This window comes from Melanotaenia boesemani, chromosome 4, assembly GCF_017639745.1.
Source record: "Melanotaenia boesemani isolate fMelBoe1 chromosome 4, fMelBoe1.pri, whole genome shotgun sequence".
Classification (NCBI taxonomy): domain Eukaryota; kingdom Metazoa; phylum Chordata; class Actinopteri; order Atheriniformes; family Melanotaeniidae; genus Melanotaenia; species Melanotaenia boesemani.
Genome location: NC_055685.1, coordinates 29,332,689 through 29,348,832, shown reverse-complemented (window position 1 = coordinate 29,348,832; position 16,144 = coordinate 29,332,689). Strand labels below are relative to the sequence as shown.

The 16,144-nt window shown below is 40.1% G+C and overlaps 1 protein-coding gene across 8 annotated transcripts in view; it reads right to left on the bottom strand.

The window, feature by feature from the left end:
- LOC121637657 (polymeric immunoglobulin receptor-like) overlaps positions 1-16,144 on the bottom strand; it is a 93,109-nt gene that overhangs the window by 75,862 nt on the left and 1,103 nt on the right. For 3 of the 8 annotated variants that reach the window (XM_041981849.1, XM_041981851.1, XM_041981853.1), the window contains exons 3-4: positions 15,784-16,101; positions 15,332-15,625 (exon numbers count right to left, since the gene is read on the bottom strand). In XM_041981849.1, the coding sequence (XP_041837783.1) occupies positions 15,332-15,625; positions 15,784-16,101 (612 nt within the window). Of the gene's footprint in view, positions 1-9,539; positions 10,450-11,388; positions 11,445-11,524; positions 11,627-12,421; positions 12,497-15,331; positions 15,626-15,783; positions 16,102-16,144 lie in introns of those variants that run through there. The other 5 variants (XM_041981845.1, XM_041981850.1, XM_041981848.1 and 2 more) reach the window with 4 other exon arrangements.

Here is a 16,144-nt window from a genome sequence, read left to right as displayed (position 1 = left end):
CGAGCCCCAGGAGGAGGAGGTACGGGTCCCGTCGGCCCATGCCGCTGTTCGCCGGTGTCATCGCGTCTGGCGACGTGCCCAGTCAGCATTACTGCGGACTTTGATGCGGTACCAGGTGTCAGCTAACCGTCGGAGGTCTGCAGCCCCTTCCTACCGGGTAGGTCAGCGCGTCTGGCTTTCTGCCAAGGACCTCCCTTTACGTCTGGAGAACCGGAAGCTGGCTCCTCAGTTCATGGGCCCGTTCCCCATCACTAAGGTGGTCAATCCGGCGGCTGTGCGCCTACGTCTCCCCAGGGCTCTTCATTTTCACCCCACGTCCCACGTTTCCAGGGTTAAGCCGGCTCTCTCCTGTCTGTTGGTTCCCGCCTCCAGACCCCCTCCGCCCGCCCGGTTTCTTGATGGCGGGCCAGTGTATATGGTGCGCCGCATCCTGTGCTCGCGCCGCTCTGGTCAAGAGGAGCACTCCTGGGTTCCGGCTCGCTTTGTGGTGGACCCAGTGTTCTGTCAGTTTAGCATACGCATCAGAGTAGCATACATTACGTTAATGCGCATGTGGGTTAAGGTTTGGGTTAGAGATAGGGTTAGGTGCAGTCGTCAGTTTGCACTATGCTTATGCTGATCTGACAATGTATGCTAAACTAACAGAACACCAGCTCTTCTGTCCCGTTTCCATCGCTGCCATCAACCGATGATCAACCGGGTGGGTCGTCTTGAGCCGCCCCTTTGGGTGCATAGCTAGCACTGAGGTTTCCCAGCCGTCCCTGAAGGCATTCTCCCTCCAGCTCAGTTGATTGCTGATGTGCTCCACCTGCGCTAGGAACCTTAAATACCAGCCTGTGACAACTCTTCTCTGCCAGATCGTCTCGGTTTCTGATCTTCTGCCTGCCAACCTGTTCTCTGACCTGTGACCCATTTTTCGACCTGGATATCCTGATTCTGCCTGCCCCCTGTCTGGTAACTCTGTCTGTCGATTGATTCTGCTGGTACTCTGACCCTTGGACTGTCCCCAGGATTTGGATTTTGGATTACGGAACCTGTCTCTTGTTCGTCTGGAAATTCTGGAGGATTCTTGGAGGATTTATTCAGTCTGGATTTTCAGCTCTTGTAACTATCAGAACCACCTAACTGTTTTTGGTCCAGCAGTTTCCACAGCCCCGGCGGAGCCCCCACTGCTGCATCTCGGTTCCTGTAAACCACCCGGCCGGCTTCAAACCCCTCTGCTGGTACGTGAGCAAAATTATCTTGCACATTCCTGTCTAATCTTGCTGGATTCTCATCTGGACTCTCCCCTGACAGGCCAGCTGACTGTGAAAACCAGACCCGACTCCTCTGGAGATATTCTCATCATTACAATAAAAACCGTTTAACCCAATCCTCAGTTACAACTTTATTTGTGGTCCAGTTTGCTGATTCGTGACATCATAGGGGCAAGACACAGTCACATTTCTGCCTTTATATCCAGAGATACAGATCATCTCGGCTGCATTACTCACACAACTCACAGCAGTTGTGGAGAGAAAGACATTAAATAAAAAGTATTGCTGGAAACTGGTGTTCATTTGACACAACTTGTAGATATGCACAAGATATGCCCTGCAACTTTATTCAATAAATAAATAATAATAAAGACCACTGTGGGGAGAAAAGCATTGAAAAGTGAAAGATTCCTCTATCCACATCAGAAACATTACCTTTTTTGGCCTAATCCTAATAAACTTACCAAGCAGGGGGTCACAGATGTCACTGGTGGAAAAATAAAATTGTGGATTATGATGGTGCCCTTGTGTGATTTCTTAAAGACATGTTGAAATTACCCAGTTCCTTTGTAAAATGGGGTTTATTTTGTGCCATGTAAGCATCCACTGTTTAAAGCATTTAGAGTTCTTAAATGTCAAAGAATATTTCTAGAATCAAATGCTTCAAGTGACTCTTTTAGCTGACTTTCCTCCACACAACAATGTGACATCAACTTTCAACAGAATTGTGTCAGAGATCATCTCTTTTGGTTATATTAAGAGGCTGTTTGTCAAAACGATGTTAGACTATGTCACAACATTTTTATAGAACCTGGAACAACTTGAACTCCAAAATAGACATGTAAGCAACTGAAACCAAACAGCTTGAGATTCGTCCTCTAGACCAATCATCTAGCTTCCCTCTGAAATATGTCTGTACTTTATTATACAGTGTGCTACCTTTTCTGTCTTATCAGTATTGCAAATTGAAAAGAAATAAATCTTTTAAAGCAGTTGGAATAAATAATAATAATAATAATAATAATAATAATAATAACAATAACAGACACTTACTTTTGGCATTACATACCCAAACTAAGGGGTAGAGATGGCTCAGACAGCTTTGTTTCAACAAATATTTGATAAAATTCAATATATTCACTGAAACATTTGCTCTACCAAACAGTAGACCTTAAGATGTTAAAATAATGAAGTAATAATAAGTTATTAGTTCATCCTGACTTAATAATGGTTGCTACTTTTAACTATTCTGTTGTTCTGTTTATGTCATTTTTATTTGAAAGGAATAAAAATACCAACACCAGGGTTAGCTCTCAACTTCCTTTTTGTCTTAGAAACAACTAATAACTGATCTGCCAACCTTAGAGAGAGAGAGTGTGAGGAAGGCTACAGCAGGAGCAAACAAGGCCGAGACTGATGGGGAGGTGTGATGAAGATGTTTTAATGGAAATAATAGAATTTTATGTTCAATCCTAAAATAAACTGGAAGCAATGAAGGGACCGGGGCGGTGTGGCTCAGAGGGTAGAGTGGTCATCTTGTAGCCTGGGGGTTGCCGATTTGATCCTGGGCCTGTCCAGCTCATGTCGAGGTGTCCCTGAGCAAGACACCGAACCCCAAATTGCTCCTGATGGGTTGTGGTTAGCGTCTTGCATGGTAGCTTCCGCCATCAGTGTGTGAATGGATAAATTTGTTGTATATTGTAAAGTGCTTCGGGTAAAAGCACTATATAATTACAGACCATTTACCATTAACAGAATTTAAATAATTACATGCAAAAGCCAAGCAGCAACATTCAGAACTAAGTGAGGTCTGACGAAGCATTGCAGCGCTCTATCATCAGAATAACAAAGCTAGGTTAAAATCTCAAAGCGATGCAGAGTTAAAAAAAAAATGGTTTAGCTTGGCCAGTTGTCTGAACTGAAAAAATGCTGGATTTGACAACTGAGCTAATATGTGCATCAAGGTATTTGTTTTGGAGCAAGCCATATGACTCAACAGTTCAGACTGGGCTAAAATTTGGTTTATTAATTCATCATTCAGTTAAATAAAGTGATTCTCTGGTTTTGATGATTTATCTGACTTTTTAGATCAGACTGCTTTAGCAAACAAGACTGCAGCCAAAATGACGCAGCATCTTGAATTAAATTAAAATAAACAACAGTATCTTCTCAACAAGGAAAGTTTTAGCAGATATTTTTATTATAGCAATTGAAAAGAGAGAAATAACATTCAACATATATTAGAGAGAGAAAAAAAGGCATGAACAGGAAGTGTTTCAGATCTAAATGAGTGAATAAAGGAAGTCGGTGCCAGTTAGGGGTATCAGAGAAGTGTCAGCTAAGAGACTATCTTCAAAAGATGTGTGGTAGTATAAAAACACTGGTTTCCTAAATTCTTTAGACAAGCCTAGGGCATACATTGACAGAATGTATTTAATTTAATTTAGAATTCAGAATTTAATAAATACATTCTTCTATGAGGAAGAAACTCATCATTTATATCAGACTCAGCCTAAATAGACGCGCTGCAATAACATTTCCTGAAAATATTTTTAGATTTCAACTTCTTTTCTGTTTTAGTGATCTCTCTGGCTTTCATATAAGTTTTCATATTAAACCACACTCATGCTAAGCTTTAAGCTCATTAATATATATCATCAAATACACAAACCTCCATGCCTGAACAAAACTCTGGACTTCAGGTTACTTACATCTTCTAAATCCATCACTGAGTCCACAGTTTTTGTTTCCTGGAAAAACAGAGTGTAAAAAAAGAACATGTGCCTGTTTCTGCTTGTGATTACAAGAGTTCATATATTTGCAAAAACCACAGCCTACCTCTGTCTCTGTTACATTTGCGCTTATGAACTATGACCAGAACAAATGTCAGCATCAGCAGCAGCACACCAGGTACATAAAAAACTAATGGGTTAAGTTACTCATTCAGATTAAACCTTTAATTACTTTAATCACTCATTTAAATTTTAATGATTAAATCTTATTAAAGTAAACTACACTGAACCATCTCCACCTCTAGGTAAAGCAAAAATGCAATGTCAGACAAACTCTTTATGCATTTACTTTGTGTCAGATCTTAAATATATCAGGATACATAATATCAGTAAAATGGAAATAATCATTTCAAAATATCAAAATACATAATTCAGGCTCCTCAGTTTTGTTATTTGGTATTGTGCTTAAGTTTTAATTTAGCTAGTTGTATTTTTTTTATATTTCTCTTAAAGGTGTACATTACTTTGGCTAACACCTGTTATTTTAAATGTTCTCATAAATAAAGTTGACTTGACCTAAGAAAAAGTCATTTGTTGTCTTCCTCTGCTGCAGACTGACTGCTTCCGTACTTTTAATGACGGCTTCATTAATGATGATGCACACTTCATCATAATGTAGCTTGACTTTAACGCCCCAGTGTGTAAGAACTACTCCCATCTTGTGGTGCGCTAATATAATGCAAGCAATCGAGTAGTGCTCTACTGAAACCCCACGGCAAGTGCGTTATTACAACTACGGAAGCCGCGGAGAGTCATAAATGTGAAAATGTCAACATCTGGCAGAAGTTCGAGTGTCCCGTCAGGTGATGAGGTACAGAACAATACATTATTTATTTATTTATTTTTTTATGCCAATAAGTTACAAACAAGTATGCCCTCCATGTATTTGGTACCAAGATGTTCTGTAGTGGAAGAATTCACTGATTGGTGCAGGTCATCCTTTCTAAATATCAATATCAGCAAAACAAAAGAAATGTGCATCGATTTTCCTAAGAATCCTCCGAACATCTCTCCTGTCAGTATTGAGAACCAGGCAGTAGAGCTGGTGAACAGTTATAAATATCTGGGCACCCACCTGGATGACAGGCTGACCTTTGACCTTCATGTGGACTCTGTGTGCAGGAAGGCTCACCAGCGCATGTATTTTTATCGGAAGCTTCGTAGTTTTAATGTTGACAGGACTTTTACGCAAATGTTTTACTCTTGTTTTATTGAATCACTTTTAACCTTCTCTTTTATTTGTTGGTACGGCTCCCTTTCTCTCAAGAACAAGAATAGATTACAGGGGATTGTTAGACTGTGTGGAAAAATTGCAGGGATCTCCCTAAATGACCTTTCGGCCCTACATCAAGCCAGAGTGTTAAACAAGGCTCGTTTAATCCTTACAGATCAAAGCCACCTGTTGGCTCATGAATTTCTGCTGCTTCCATCAGGGTGCAGGTACATCCTACCAAGATGTAGGACCAACAGACACAAGTATGCTTTTGTCCCTGCAGCCATTGCCCTGTTGAATAAGGAGTTTTAATTTTTATTTATTTATTTATTTTTAAACGTATTATTTTTATTATAGTCCTTTTAAATACGTTGTGTTATTGTGTGTTTGTGACTGATTGTTTTTTGACTGCTGGTTGTCCAACAAATTGCCCTCACGGGATAATAAAGATTCCTTGAACCTTGAACCTTGAAGCTACTGCTAATAGCTAATGCTATCGTGTGAAATCCTTTTTCGTGACTTGCAGACTAAGAGATCATCTGATGAAGGCAAAGAAAGAGGGAGAGGAAGAGAGAGAGAGAGAGAGAGAGAGAGAGAGGAAAACGAAGAGGGAGCGGTAGAGAGAGTCAAAGCAGGGGCAGTGGACCTGTCGGCGCTGCAAGAGGAAGATCCCGTGCTGTAACATTACTCTGTGTTTAATAACATGTATTTCAGCTGATTTCTCAAGGGAGGTGGGCGAAGTCTTGATTCGAAATAATTATTATCTGAGAGATATTCTGTCTGACTAGAAGAAGGACAACTACCCCCACCCCCACTGACAAAGCAGCTGAAATAAATGATGAAACATGAGGGACAGCTCTCGGAAAATAGTCTGAAAGGAGCGCACGGTCGCCTATGACTTCTGTGAAGAGTAACAACTGAAAACTGTTGCAACGGAGCTTTTCTATTGTAGACTAACAAATTAAACGTTTCTGCAGCTTAGCAAGTAGTAAATGGTCCGACTTAAACTGGGGGGATAAAGTAGTTGCTGGACTACCCTGCCCCGTTTCTAACATAACGCCAAAATAAACTTAACTGTTAGATTGTATTAACTTAACTATCCAGCGGAAAACCTGCAACCTCCGTTCAGTCTAGGTCAGGGGTAGCCAACGTCGGTCCTCGAGGGCACCAATCCGGCAGGTTTTCCAGATTTCCCTGCTCCAGCACACCTGACTCAAATTAAATGGACCCAACAGCCTATAAGGATCTCCACAATGACTTGTTAGTTTAAGTCAGGTGTGTTGGAGCATGGAAATCTGGAAAACCTGCCGGATTGGTGCCCTCGAGGACCGACGTTGGCTACCCCTGGTCTAGGTGTTTTTCATGTCTTTGCCCTTGAGAACTCTGCTGCTCGAGCCCTCACTAAGACCAAGAAAGTGGACCACATCAGTCCAGCTCTGAGGTCTTTACACTTGCTGCCGGTTCATCAGAGAATAGATTTTAAAGTTCTGCTGCTGGTCTATAAAGCTCTGAATGGTTTAGGACCAAAATACATCAGTGACCTCTTGACCCAATATGACCCTGCTGGAACCCTCAGGTCATCTGGATCTAGTTCCTTATTAGTTCCCAGAGTCTGAACCAGACATAGAAGCTGCATTCAGCTTCTATGTCTGGAACAAACAAACAACACCAACAAGCTGAAGCTCTCTATCAGCAGCCTGAGCGAGAAATCACTCGGCTGTGGAGCGCAAGGTCACATGGACCAAGCTGTGGAAAGCTGAACCCCATCACATAAAATTCTTGATCCAGGCGGTCTACAACGTGCTGTCTAGCCCATCTAACCTCTTTACCTGGGGAAAGGCCAACACACCAGCTTGCCCCCTCCGCCAGAAAAGAGGAACCCTGGAGCCCTGGGTGGAGGACGCTACCGCTGGAGACATGACCAGGTCCTGAAGGCAATCACGGATGCTATCTACAGTGGGATCAGCCACAGGAAGAGCCTTTGCCCAGTTAGGAACATCATCATGTTCGTCAGAGCTGGGGAGAAGCCTGCAGCGGCTGCCTGAAATACCTCTCCTGGCCTGTTGGTGATGGAGTGTGATTGGGAGCTTAAAGTTGACCTGGGCAAGCAGCTGGAGTTCCCAGAAGCAGTCACCAAGACAACATCAAGGCCAAACATTGTCCTCACCTCAGCAGCAACCAAGCAGGTAATTCTCTTGTAGCTCACTGTGCCGTGGGAGGACCAGATGCAGGAAGGCCATGAGCTAGTGGAGGAGTGCTGGAACAATGGTTGGTGTGCAAGATGCCAACACATCAAACTGGGATGCTGAGGATTTTTGGACCAATCCATCTGCAGGGCCTACAAGATGCTGGGCATCGCAGGAGTTAGTCAGCGAAGGGCCATCAAGTTGGCCAAAGTGGTTGTGGTTCAAAAGGGGAGAGACATGGCCTACTAGGGTAGCGCTACCTGGACACAAGCTGGGGCCTGATCAACCCTGGCTGGGTCCCCTGGGGGAAGGGGTCTGATTGTTGAAAGACCCGAAACCCCCTATGATCCCAGGTTACATCACAGATGATGTGTCCAGGGGAAACGTAAACTGTATCTACTCCTTTATTATTTATTATTCATTACCTATTTATTATTTATTATTAATTAATTAATTTCCTTTATTATCATGTTTACACCCTACAAGTTTGACAACTCTATCCGGTCTGATTCTTCTAATATGCTACCTGGAGGAATCATCTGATAACCCCTGTAATACACTAGCAAGTAGGGAAGCAAGCAAGATTTCATCACAGTCAGAAAATATAAAAGATTTGGTTTGATAAACTCAGAAATTGAGGTAAAATTCCTCTATAAGCTCGTGTAACATAAATATGTAAAATTTGCTCATTGATTCGTCTTGTTTCTTTAGATGTGTGAAAATCCAGAAGATGCAGCCCCTCAAAGCAGCAGATCAGCAGCTGCAAAGATAAAGCAGCTTTGTACCAAAGCCTCACAGTAACAGAAGACATTTACTCTTTCTTTCCAACAGTAAAAGTACAAACTGTACAGTTTTTACATTTTGCTTTTATCTTAAATATGTCGTCATGTCAATACAACAGGTTCTCACCTTGAATATCTTGTGGAGAACAGGTAAACCAACACAACACTCCTAAGATGTATAGCTCTACGTTTAAAAAATAGCCAGATGGATGGATTAAATTTGAGTGAGATGTAAGATAAAATATTGTTTTAAACTAGACTGTTTTACTAATAAAACTGTTACTTAAAGAAATGGTTTAAAATTTTGGACGTGCAGCTTCAGAATAATACAGAAGACAAGCCAAAGCAGAGAAATGACGAGTCACACCAGGTTCACACTGCCCATCATTTCTTCTGCTCCTTCTTGGTAACAATCTCACAGCTGGAAGCAGGAGATGCCGGGACGTACTGGTCTGGATCAGACTTGAACCAGAGTTTTGGAAACTACACAAAGGTTCATCTGTCACTTTGGTGTTGTGTGTAGAAACAGGCAGAAACCTGACGTGGAACTTGAAATTGAAAATGTTGTGGATGCAGTTTGTGTCAAAGATCGTCGATGAACTACATTTTGCAACCATTTGATAAAATGATGTTAAACAATGTGTCAAGGGTTTTCTGTAAAATGAAACTATTTGAGCTCCAAAATGGTCACATGTGAAACCAAACAGCTGGAGATGATTTGTCCTTTTATTTCCTCTCATATATACCTTGTCATTTGGTCTGCTCTCTCTTCTGTCTCATTAGTGATGCAAAAGAAAAGAAATCTTTATAAATCTGTAGTAAATATAAATAATAATAACAGGAAGTATGTATTTGATATGCTGCAGCATTAACAGTGTGTTTTGTATTCAGTGTAACAGCCAAGCAGCACCAGCAGAGGTCTCAGTGTGACACATGAAGCAGAGGAGTGGTTATGATTAGTAGATTAAATGTTAAGTGTCAGTCAGTTCAAGTGAGATTCACACTTGTTCAACTGGTTTGATTGGTCTAAAATGCAGTAATAATAAATGTTGTGTGACTGTTTTATTCTTTTGGAGATTGCTAAAATTCATTATCATATGCTGGTTTAATCAGACAAAATCTTACTGGAAAAGGTTTCAAGATCATTGAAGTAAAAGTAACATAAAACAATATGATGAAGACTCTGATACAATATAAAATTCTGTTTCTTTTTTTTTTTTTTTTAATGTCTTGAATAAAAGACCTTCACCTTCAACACCATAATGCTGGAATACTGTGGAAATTAAAAGCAGAAATGAAAAGAAATGTAATGATTCCATAAACCACTGTTTTATTGATAGCAAAAATAAAGAAAACATAAAATGTCAAAATTCTGACGTTTTACAATTTCTTGAAAAGCAATAGTTCATCTTGAATTTGATTGAAGCAATGAATTATAAAAAAGGCAGGACCAAGGGCAACTATATACTGTCATAGTAAATTATACTAAAAAGACACAGTTGGAGGAACATGATCCAGAAATTTAGACGGATTGCCAACAGGTCAGAAAGATGATCAGGTATAATAATAAAGAGCACCTTAGAGATGTTTGTAACTCAGAAAGTAAACTAAAGGTGTCTATTCCTAAAAGTAGGATTGAGGAGGAAAAACGTTTATTGGAGGGTCCTCAAGTGAGGATACAAATATGAGATTAAATTAAATAAAAAAGAAAATATTTAATTAATCCCAGAGAGAAACTTCAATGTTCTACTTTTCTTTAAACAATAACAAAACCTGTATCATTTGCAGAAGTCTTTCTAGCATCTGTATGTGAAGGAAGTGTGATATACTCATCCCAAACTCCTCTTTTCTCATTTTCTCTGACAAAATTAATTGTATAAACCTGCAGTTTGCATCGTATTCCTCATTTTGCTATTGCAAATTAACAATAAAAGTTATTGCAAGTGAGAAGCAAATATTTAAAGGTAAATGTATTCTAAAAATATGATAAATACATGAAGTCAAAGACAAACAAAGTTTTCAGGAAGATGCAGCTGATGTTTCACACATGAATACAATCTGCGTGTTTGTGCAGGTTCTTCTTCATTTATTGGTTTTACTCTAGAATTCATTGTTGTAGATTTGCTCTGATGAGACGTCTTTATAGTCTGGTTGGTCCTCATCGGTATCATCAGGATGGTAACGCTTCATTTTTACAACAGCATCATGAATTTCATTAAGCTTAAAAAGAAAGAACACAGAATAGGAAAACTTCACTCACTAATCACCAACATAAGCTAGAATGAAATGGTTGTCTGGAAAATCTGCTCACAAATTTAGTTGGAAAAGTACGTCTACATTAATTCAGTCAGTTTGTTTTACTTAGCGAGGCAATTATCTTTTATAAACTAGTTTGCATTAACACTGTTATAAATTGGACTAATATGAATTTGTTTTAACAATGAATCGGCTTGAATTGATTATTTTGTGAAGTGCATTGAGAAAACTTTATTGTTAATTGCTACTTGCAAATAAAGCTAAACTGTATTGAATTAATATTCCACACACAGCTTAAAAATAGCCCAACAATTAATCTGTATGTGAGTCTGTCATCATCCTAAATAAATAAATAAATAAAAAAGGAGAAATTCTCTGATATTAATTCTCTTTATGACTATTTAGATAGGATTGTTTTAGGTAACAGCCCTACAGCCACACTAAAAGTCCTGAGAGGCCAATCATGGATGAAGCTCCACCTTAAACTGGATGGAAATATACAACAGCATGTTCTTTACAAGGATGTTTTTGACAATCTATTCAGAAATGTTAGAGTTATACTGATCAAAGCATCTCAAATGTAAGAAACAACATTCAAGCAAGAATGAGAAACTGGTGTTAACAGGAAGTTTTATTGATTTAAAAGAGAGAAAATAGGAAGTTAGTGCAAGAGAGGGATTAAACTTTTTAGGATGTCTTCAAAGAGCGTCTTGATTGCAGACAAAGTCACACTCTTTTTAAAAACTATTTAAATACATCTATACACTCTTACTTAATATCAAACTTAGTCTACATACATAAACACACACACACACACACACACACACACACACACACACACACACACACACACACACACACACACACATTTCTAAGCAAAGCTTTGGACTTCAGTTTACTTACATCCTCTGAATCCACCACTCCCTGTGTGTCCACAGTCTTTGGTTTGCTTCTGTCTCCTGTAAAAAACAGACTATCAGAACATGTGTGCAAGTTTCTGTCTTTCTTTACAGGAGTACTTATAAAAACCATCGCCTACCTCTGTCTTTGGAACATTTGCGCTTATAAACTATGACCAGCACAGATGCCATGATTAGCAGCAGCACCGCAGAAACAGGGAGAACCACATTGAGACCGGCATCTAAAACACAATTTAAAAATAACACAGAATACAGATTAAAACCAGAGATCACCTCCTCACACATGTTCAAAGCACTTCACTGTTTGACCAGAACTGAGTATCTGAACTGGAGCCCCAGGCTGGACTCAGTCAGGTTAGTCTCAGGATTTTCAAGAATGAATTTTTCAGAGGTGGAAGAACTGTTTAGAGGTGTCTAATAAGTGAAAGTACTGATGCATGAATGTAGAACTACTGAATAAGAAGTAAAATTCATTTAATGAAAGTAGAGTTTCAGTAGAACTAGGGAACTATGTCCAGGGGCTGAAGCTACTTGATGCAGCCAGCTTGGTGTTGAGTCTTGGTGCAGCACTTTGCTGTACATCGCCCACCTCTCTCTCTGTCCTGTCAGACCATTTTGAAATAAAGGTCATTAGTGCCAGAACTGAAGAAATTCTTGTGGATAAGAGTTTTTTTTTTTTTTTTTTAAGAAACTAAACCCAGTCCAATTGAATTGACTTAACCTACACTGGATACTGAGCTGGATGGATGAGCATTGTCAGCTCTTAATCTAATTAGGAAACAGTACTTTAATAGAATAAAACACAACAGTAAAACATTTGTCACGTTTAACTGTTGCAAACTGACAGAGTTCACACTTTTAACGCTGTCTTCATATATCTTTACTTCCTTAAAGTAAACCTTCATTTATAATGCAGGAAAATGATCAACCAAAGTGACATCACTGATTTTCTATTTGTAGGGACTCTATATTTACTAATACAATATACACTCACATGCATGCACACACACTTTTACCTTCAAAGGGTTTTCCTGGAACATGCGATGAATTGATTGAGAAAATTTCCACAGTGATGGTTTCCTGCTGATACTCTGTCAGAGAAATGATATAAGATATATATATCTTAAATATATATATATATATATATATATATATATACATATATACACACTGTGTGCACAATCATTAGGCAAGTGAGTATAGTGTGTGCAGAATTATTAGGCAAATGAGCATTTTGACCACATCATCCTCTTTATGCATGTTGTTCTACTCCAACCGGTACAGGCTTGAAAGCCTACTACCAATTAAGCATATCAGGTGATGTGCATCTCTGTAATGAGAAGGGGTGTGGTCTAATGACATCAACACCCTATATCAGGTATGCATAATTATTAGGCAACTTCCATTCCTTTGGCAAAATGGGTCAGAAGAGAGATTTGACGGACTCTGAAAAGTCAAAAATAGTGAGATGTCTTGTAGAGGGATGCAGCACTCTTAAAACAGCCAAGCTTTTGAGGCGTGATCATCGAACAATCAAGCGTTTCATTCAAAATAGTCAACAGGGTCGCAAGAAGCGTGTTGAAAAAACAAGGGGCAAAATAACTGCCCATGAACTGAGGAAAATCAAGCGTGAAGCTGCCAAGATGCCATTGGCCACCAGTTTTGCCATATTTCAGAACTGCAACATCACTGGAGTGCCAAGAAGCACAAGGTGTGCAATACTCAGGGACATGGCCAAGGTAAGGAAGGCTGAAAAACGACCACCACTGAACAAGACACACAAGATAAAACGTCAAGACTGGGCCAAGAAATATCATAAGACTGATTTTTCTAAGGTTTTATGGACTGATGAAATGAGAGTGAGTCTTGATGGGCCAGATGGATGGGCCCGTGGCTGGATCAGTACAGGGAAGAGAGCTCCACTCCGACTCAAACGCCAGCAAGGTGGAGGTGGGGTACTGGTATGGGCTGGTATCATCAAAGATGAGCTTGTGGGACCTTTTCGGGTTGAGGATGGAGTCAAGCTCAACTCCCAGTCCTACTGCCAGTTTCTGGAAGACACCTTCTTCAAGCAGTGGTACAGGAAGAAGTCAGCATCGTTCAAGAAAAACATGACTTTCATGCAGGACAATGCTCCATCACACGCATCCAAGTACTCCACTGCGTGGCTGGCCAGAAAAGGTCTAAAAGAAGAAAAAATAATGACATGGCCTCCTTGTTCACCTGATCTTAACCCCATAGAGAACCTGTGGTCCCTCATCAAATGTGAGATCTACAGGGAGGGAAAACAGTACACCTCTCTGAACAGTGTCTGGGAGGCTGTGGTTTCTGCTGCACGCAATGTTGATCGTGAACAGATGAAGACACTGACAGAATCTATGGATGGCAGGCTTTTGAGTGTCCTCGCAAAGAAAGGTGGTTATATTGGTCACTGATTTGTTTTTGTTTTGTTTTTGAATGCCAGAAATGTATATTTGTAAATTTTGAGTTGTTGTACTGGTTTCCCTGGTGAAAATAAATAAGTGAAATGGGTATATATTTGGTTTTTGTGAAGTTGCCTAATAATTATGCACAGTAATAGTCACCTGCACACACAGATATCCTCCTAAGATACTAAAACTAAAAAAGCCCCACTCCAACTTCCAAAAATATTCAGCTTTGATATTTATGAGTCTTTTGTGTTCATTGCGAACATAGTTGTTGTTCTATAATAAAATTAATCCTCAAAAATACAACTTGCCTAATAATTCTGCACACCATGTATTTTGACCATATCATCATTTTCATGCATATTTTCCAACTCCACGCTGTATAAACCTAAATACTTATTGGATTTAAACATGACGTGATGTGTGTTTGTCTAATGAGGGAAAGTGTGACCTAAGGAGAACAACACCCTATATTAGGGTGTGCATAATTATTCTTAGGCAAAATTGTTCAAAAGAGAGATTTTTAACGGACTCTGAAAGGTCAAAAATTGTAAAAAGTCTTTTAGATGGATGCAACGCTCTTGAAATTGCCAAAATATTAGGGCGTGATCACTGAACCATCAAATGTTTTGCTGCAAATAGTCAACAGTGTTGAAACGTCTTGTCATATTCCAGAACTGCAACGTACCCGGAGCATCCAGAAGTACACGGTGTTCAGTGCTCAGAGACATGACCAAGGTAGGGAAGGCTGAAACCAAACCACCACTGAACAAGACACATAAGTTGAAATGACAAGACTGGTCCAAGAAATATCTGAAGACAGATTTTTCAAAGACTTTATGGACTGATAAGATGAGAGTTACTCTTGATGGACTAGATGGATGGGCCCTTGCTGGATCAGTAATGGTCATAGAGCTCCATTTCGACTCACATGCCAGCAAGGTGGAGGTGGGGTACTGGTATGGGCTGGTATCATTAAAGATGAGCTAGTTGGACCTTTTCGGGTTGAGATGGACTCAAAATTAACTCCCAAACCTACTGGCAGTTTTTAGAAGACACTTTCTTCAAGCAGTGGAACCAGAAAAAGTCTGTACTTTCAAGAGGTCCAAGACTGTCATGCAGGTCAACGCTCCATCACATGCACCGAAGTACTCCACTGTGTGGCTAGCCAGTAAAGGCCTTAAAGATGAAAAAATAATGACATGGCCCCATTCTTTGCCTGACTGAAACCTAACCACGACCCATCAGGAGCAAGTAGGGATTCGGTGTCTTGCTCAGGGACACCTCGACATGAGCTCTCCTGGCCGGGATCGAACCGGCAACCCTTAGGTTACAGGACGACCACTCTACCCATTGAGCCATGCCGCCCCCATATATTGGTGATGAAGTTTAAATTTATTAATTTTTTTGTCTCGATGTGCTTAAAGGTTAATGCCGTACATACATTTTAGCTATTTGATACCTCGTTATTCTCAGTGACATCAGTGTTGATCTTACCTACTGACAGATAAATCTTGGTGTAGTTTCCAACACTCCACTGTGCATCTGATCCACACCAGTACGTCCCAGCATCACCTGCTTCCAGGTCCTTGATTGTCACCAAGAAAGAGTGGGAGGAAACATTGTGCAGTGTGAACCTGCTTTGGTTCGTCATATCTGTGCAGCTGTTGTGTTTGTCTCCTTTGCAGAGGAACTTCCTGTTGTTCTGATGTTGTGGTGGATAAGGACACTGCAGAGTTACTGCACGTCCCACAATGCCGCTCATGTTCTTTGACTTCAGACAGCACCATTCTGTTAGACAAAAGAGATGTTTGATCAAAATGATTTATTTGTAGAATTTTCTTTAAGTATTGAGAGAAACAATGAACCCTTTCTGTGTAGAAGTTTTAATTAAAAAACTTTGTGTTCATTTTGCTAATTTACAACAAAATATAATCATGACCTCTCACCTTTGACCTTTAGCTCAACAGCAGTAAAAACATCCAGTCCTGTGTTTCTATGGACACCACAAAGGTACAACCCAGAATCTTCTAGAGTCAGACTGGCAATGTTCACTGTGAATCTTGTCGTCTTGTCATCGGTGAGTCTGAACCGTCTGTTCTGGGTGCTGTTTGAGGTGATTACTGCCTGCTGCAGACATGTGGAGGGCTGCTTTCCTCTGCAGAGGTACTTCAGGTTGTTCTTATCCTGAGACTCATACGGACAGCTGATGGACACTGAGGCTTCCTCATGACTTTGGATTTTATTCACTTCATCACAGCAGATGTCTGTCATCAAGTTTTATAAAAAGAGAAATATTATTCATAGTAT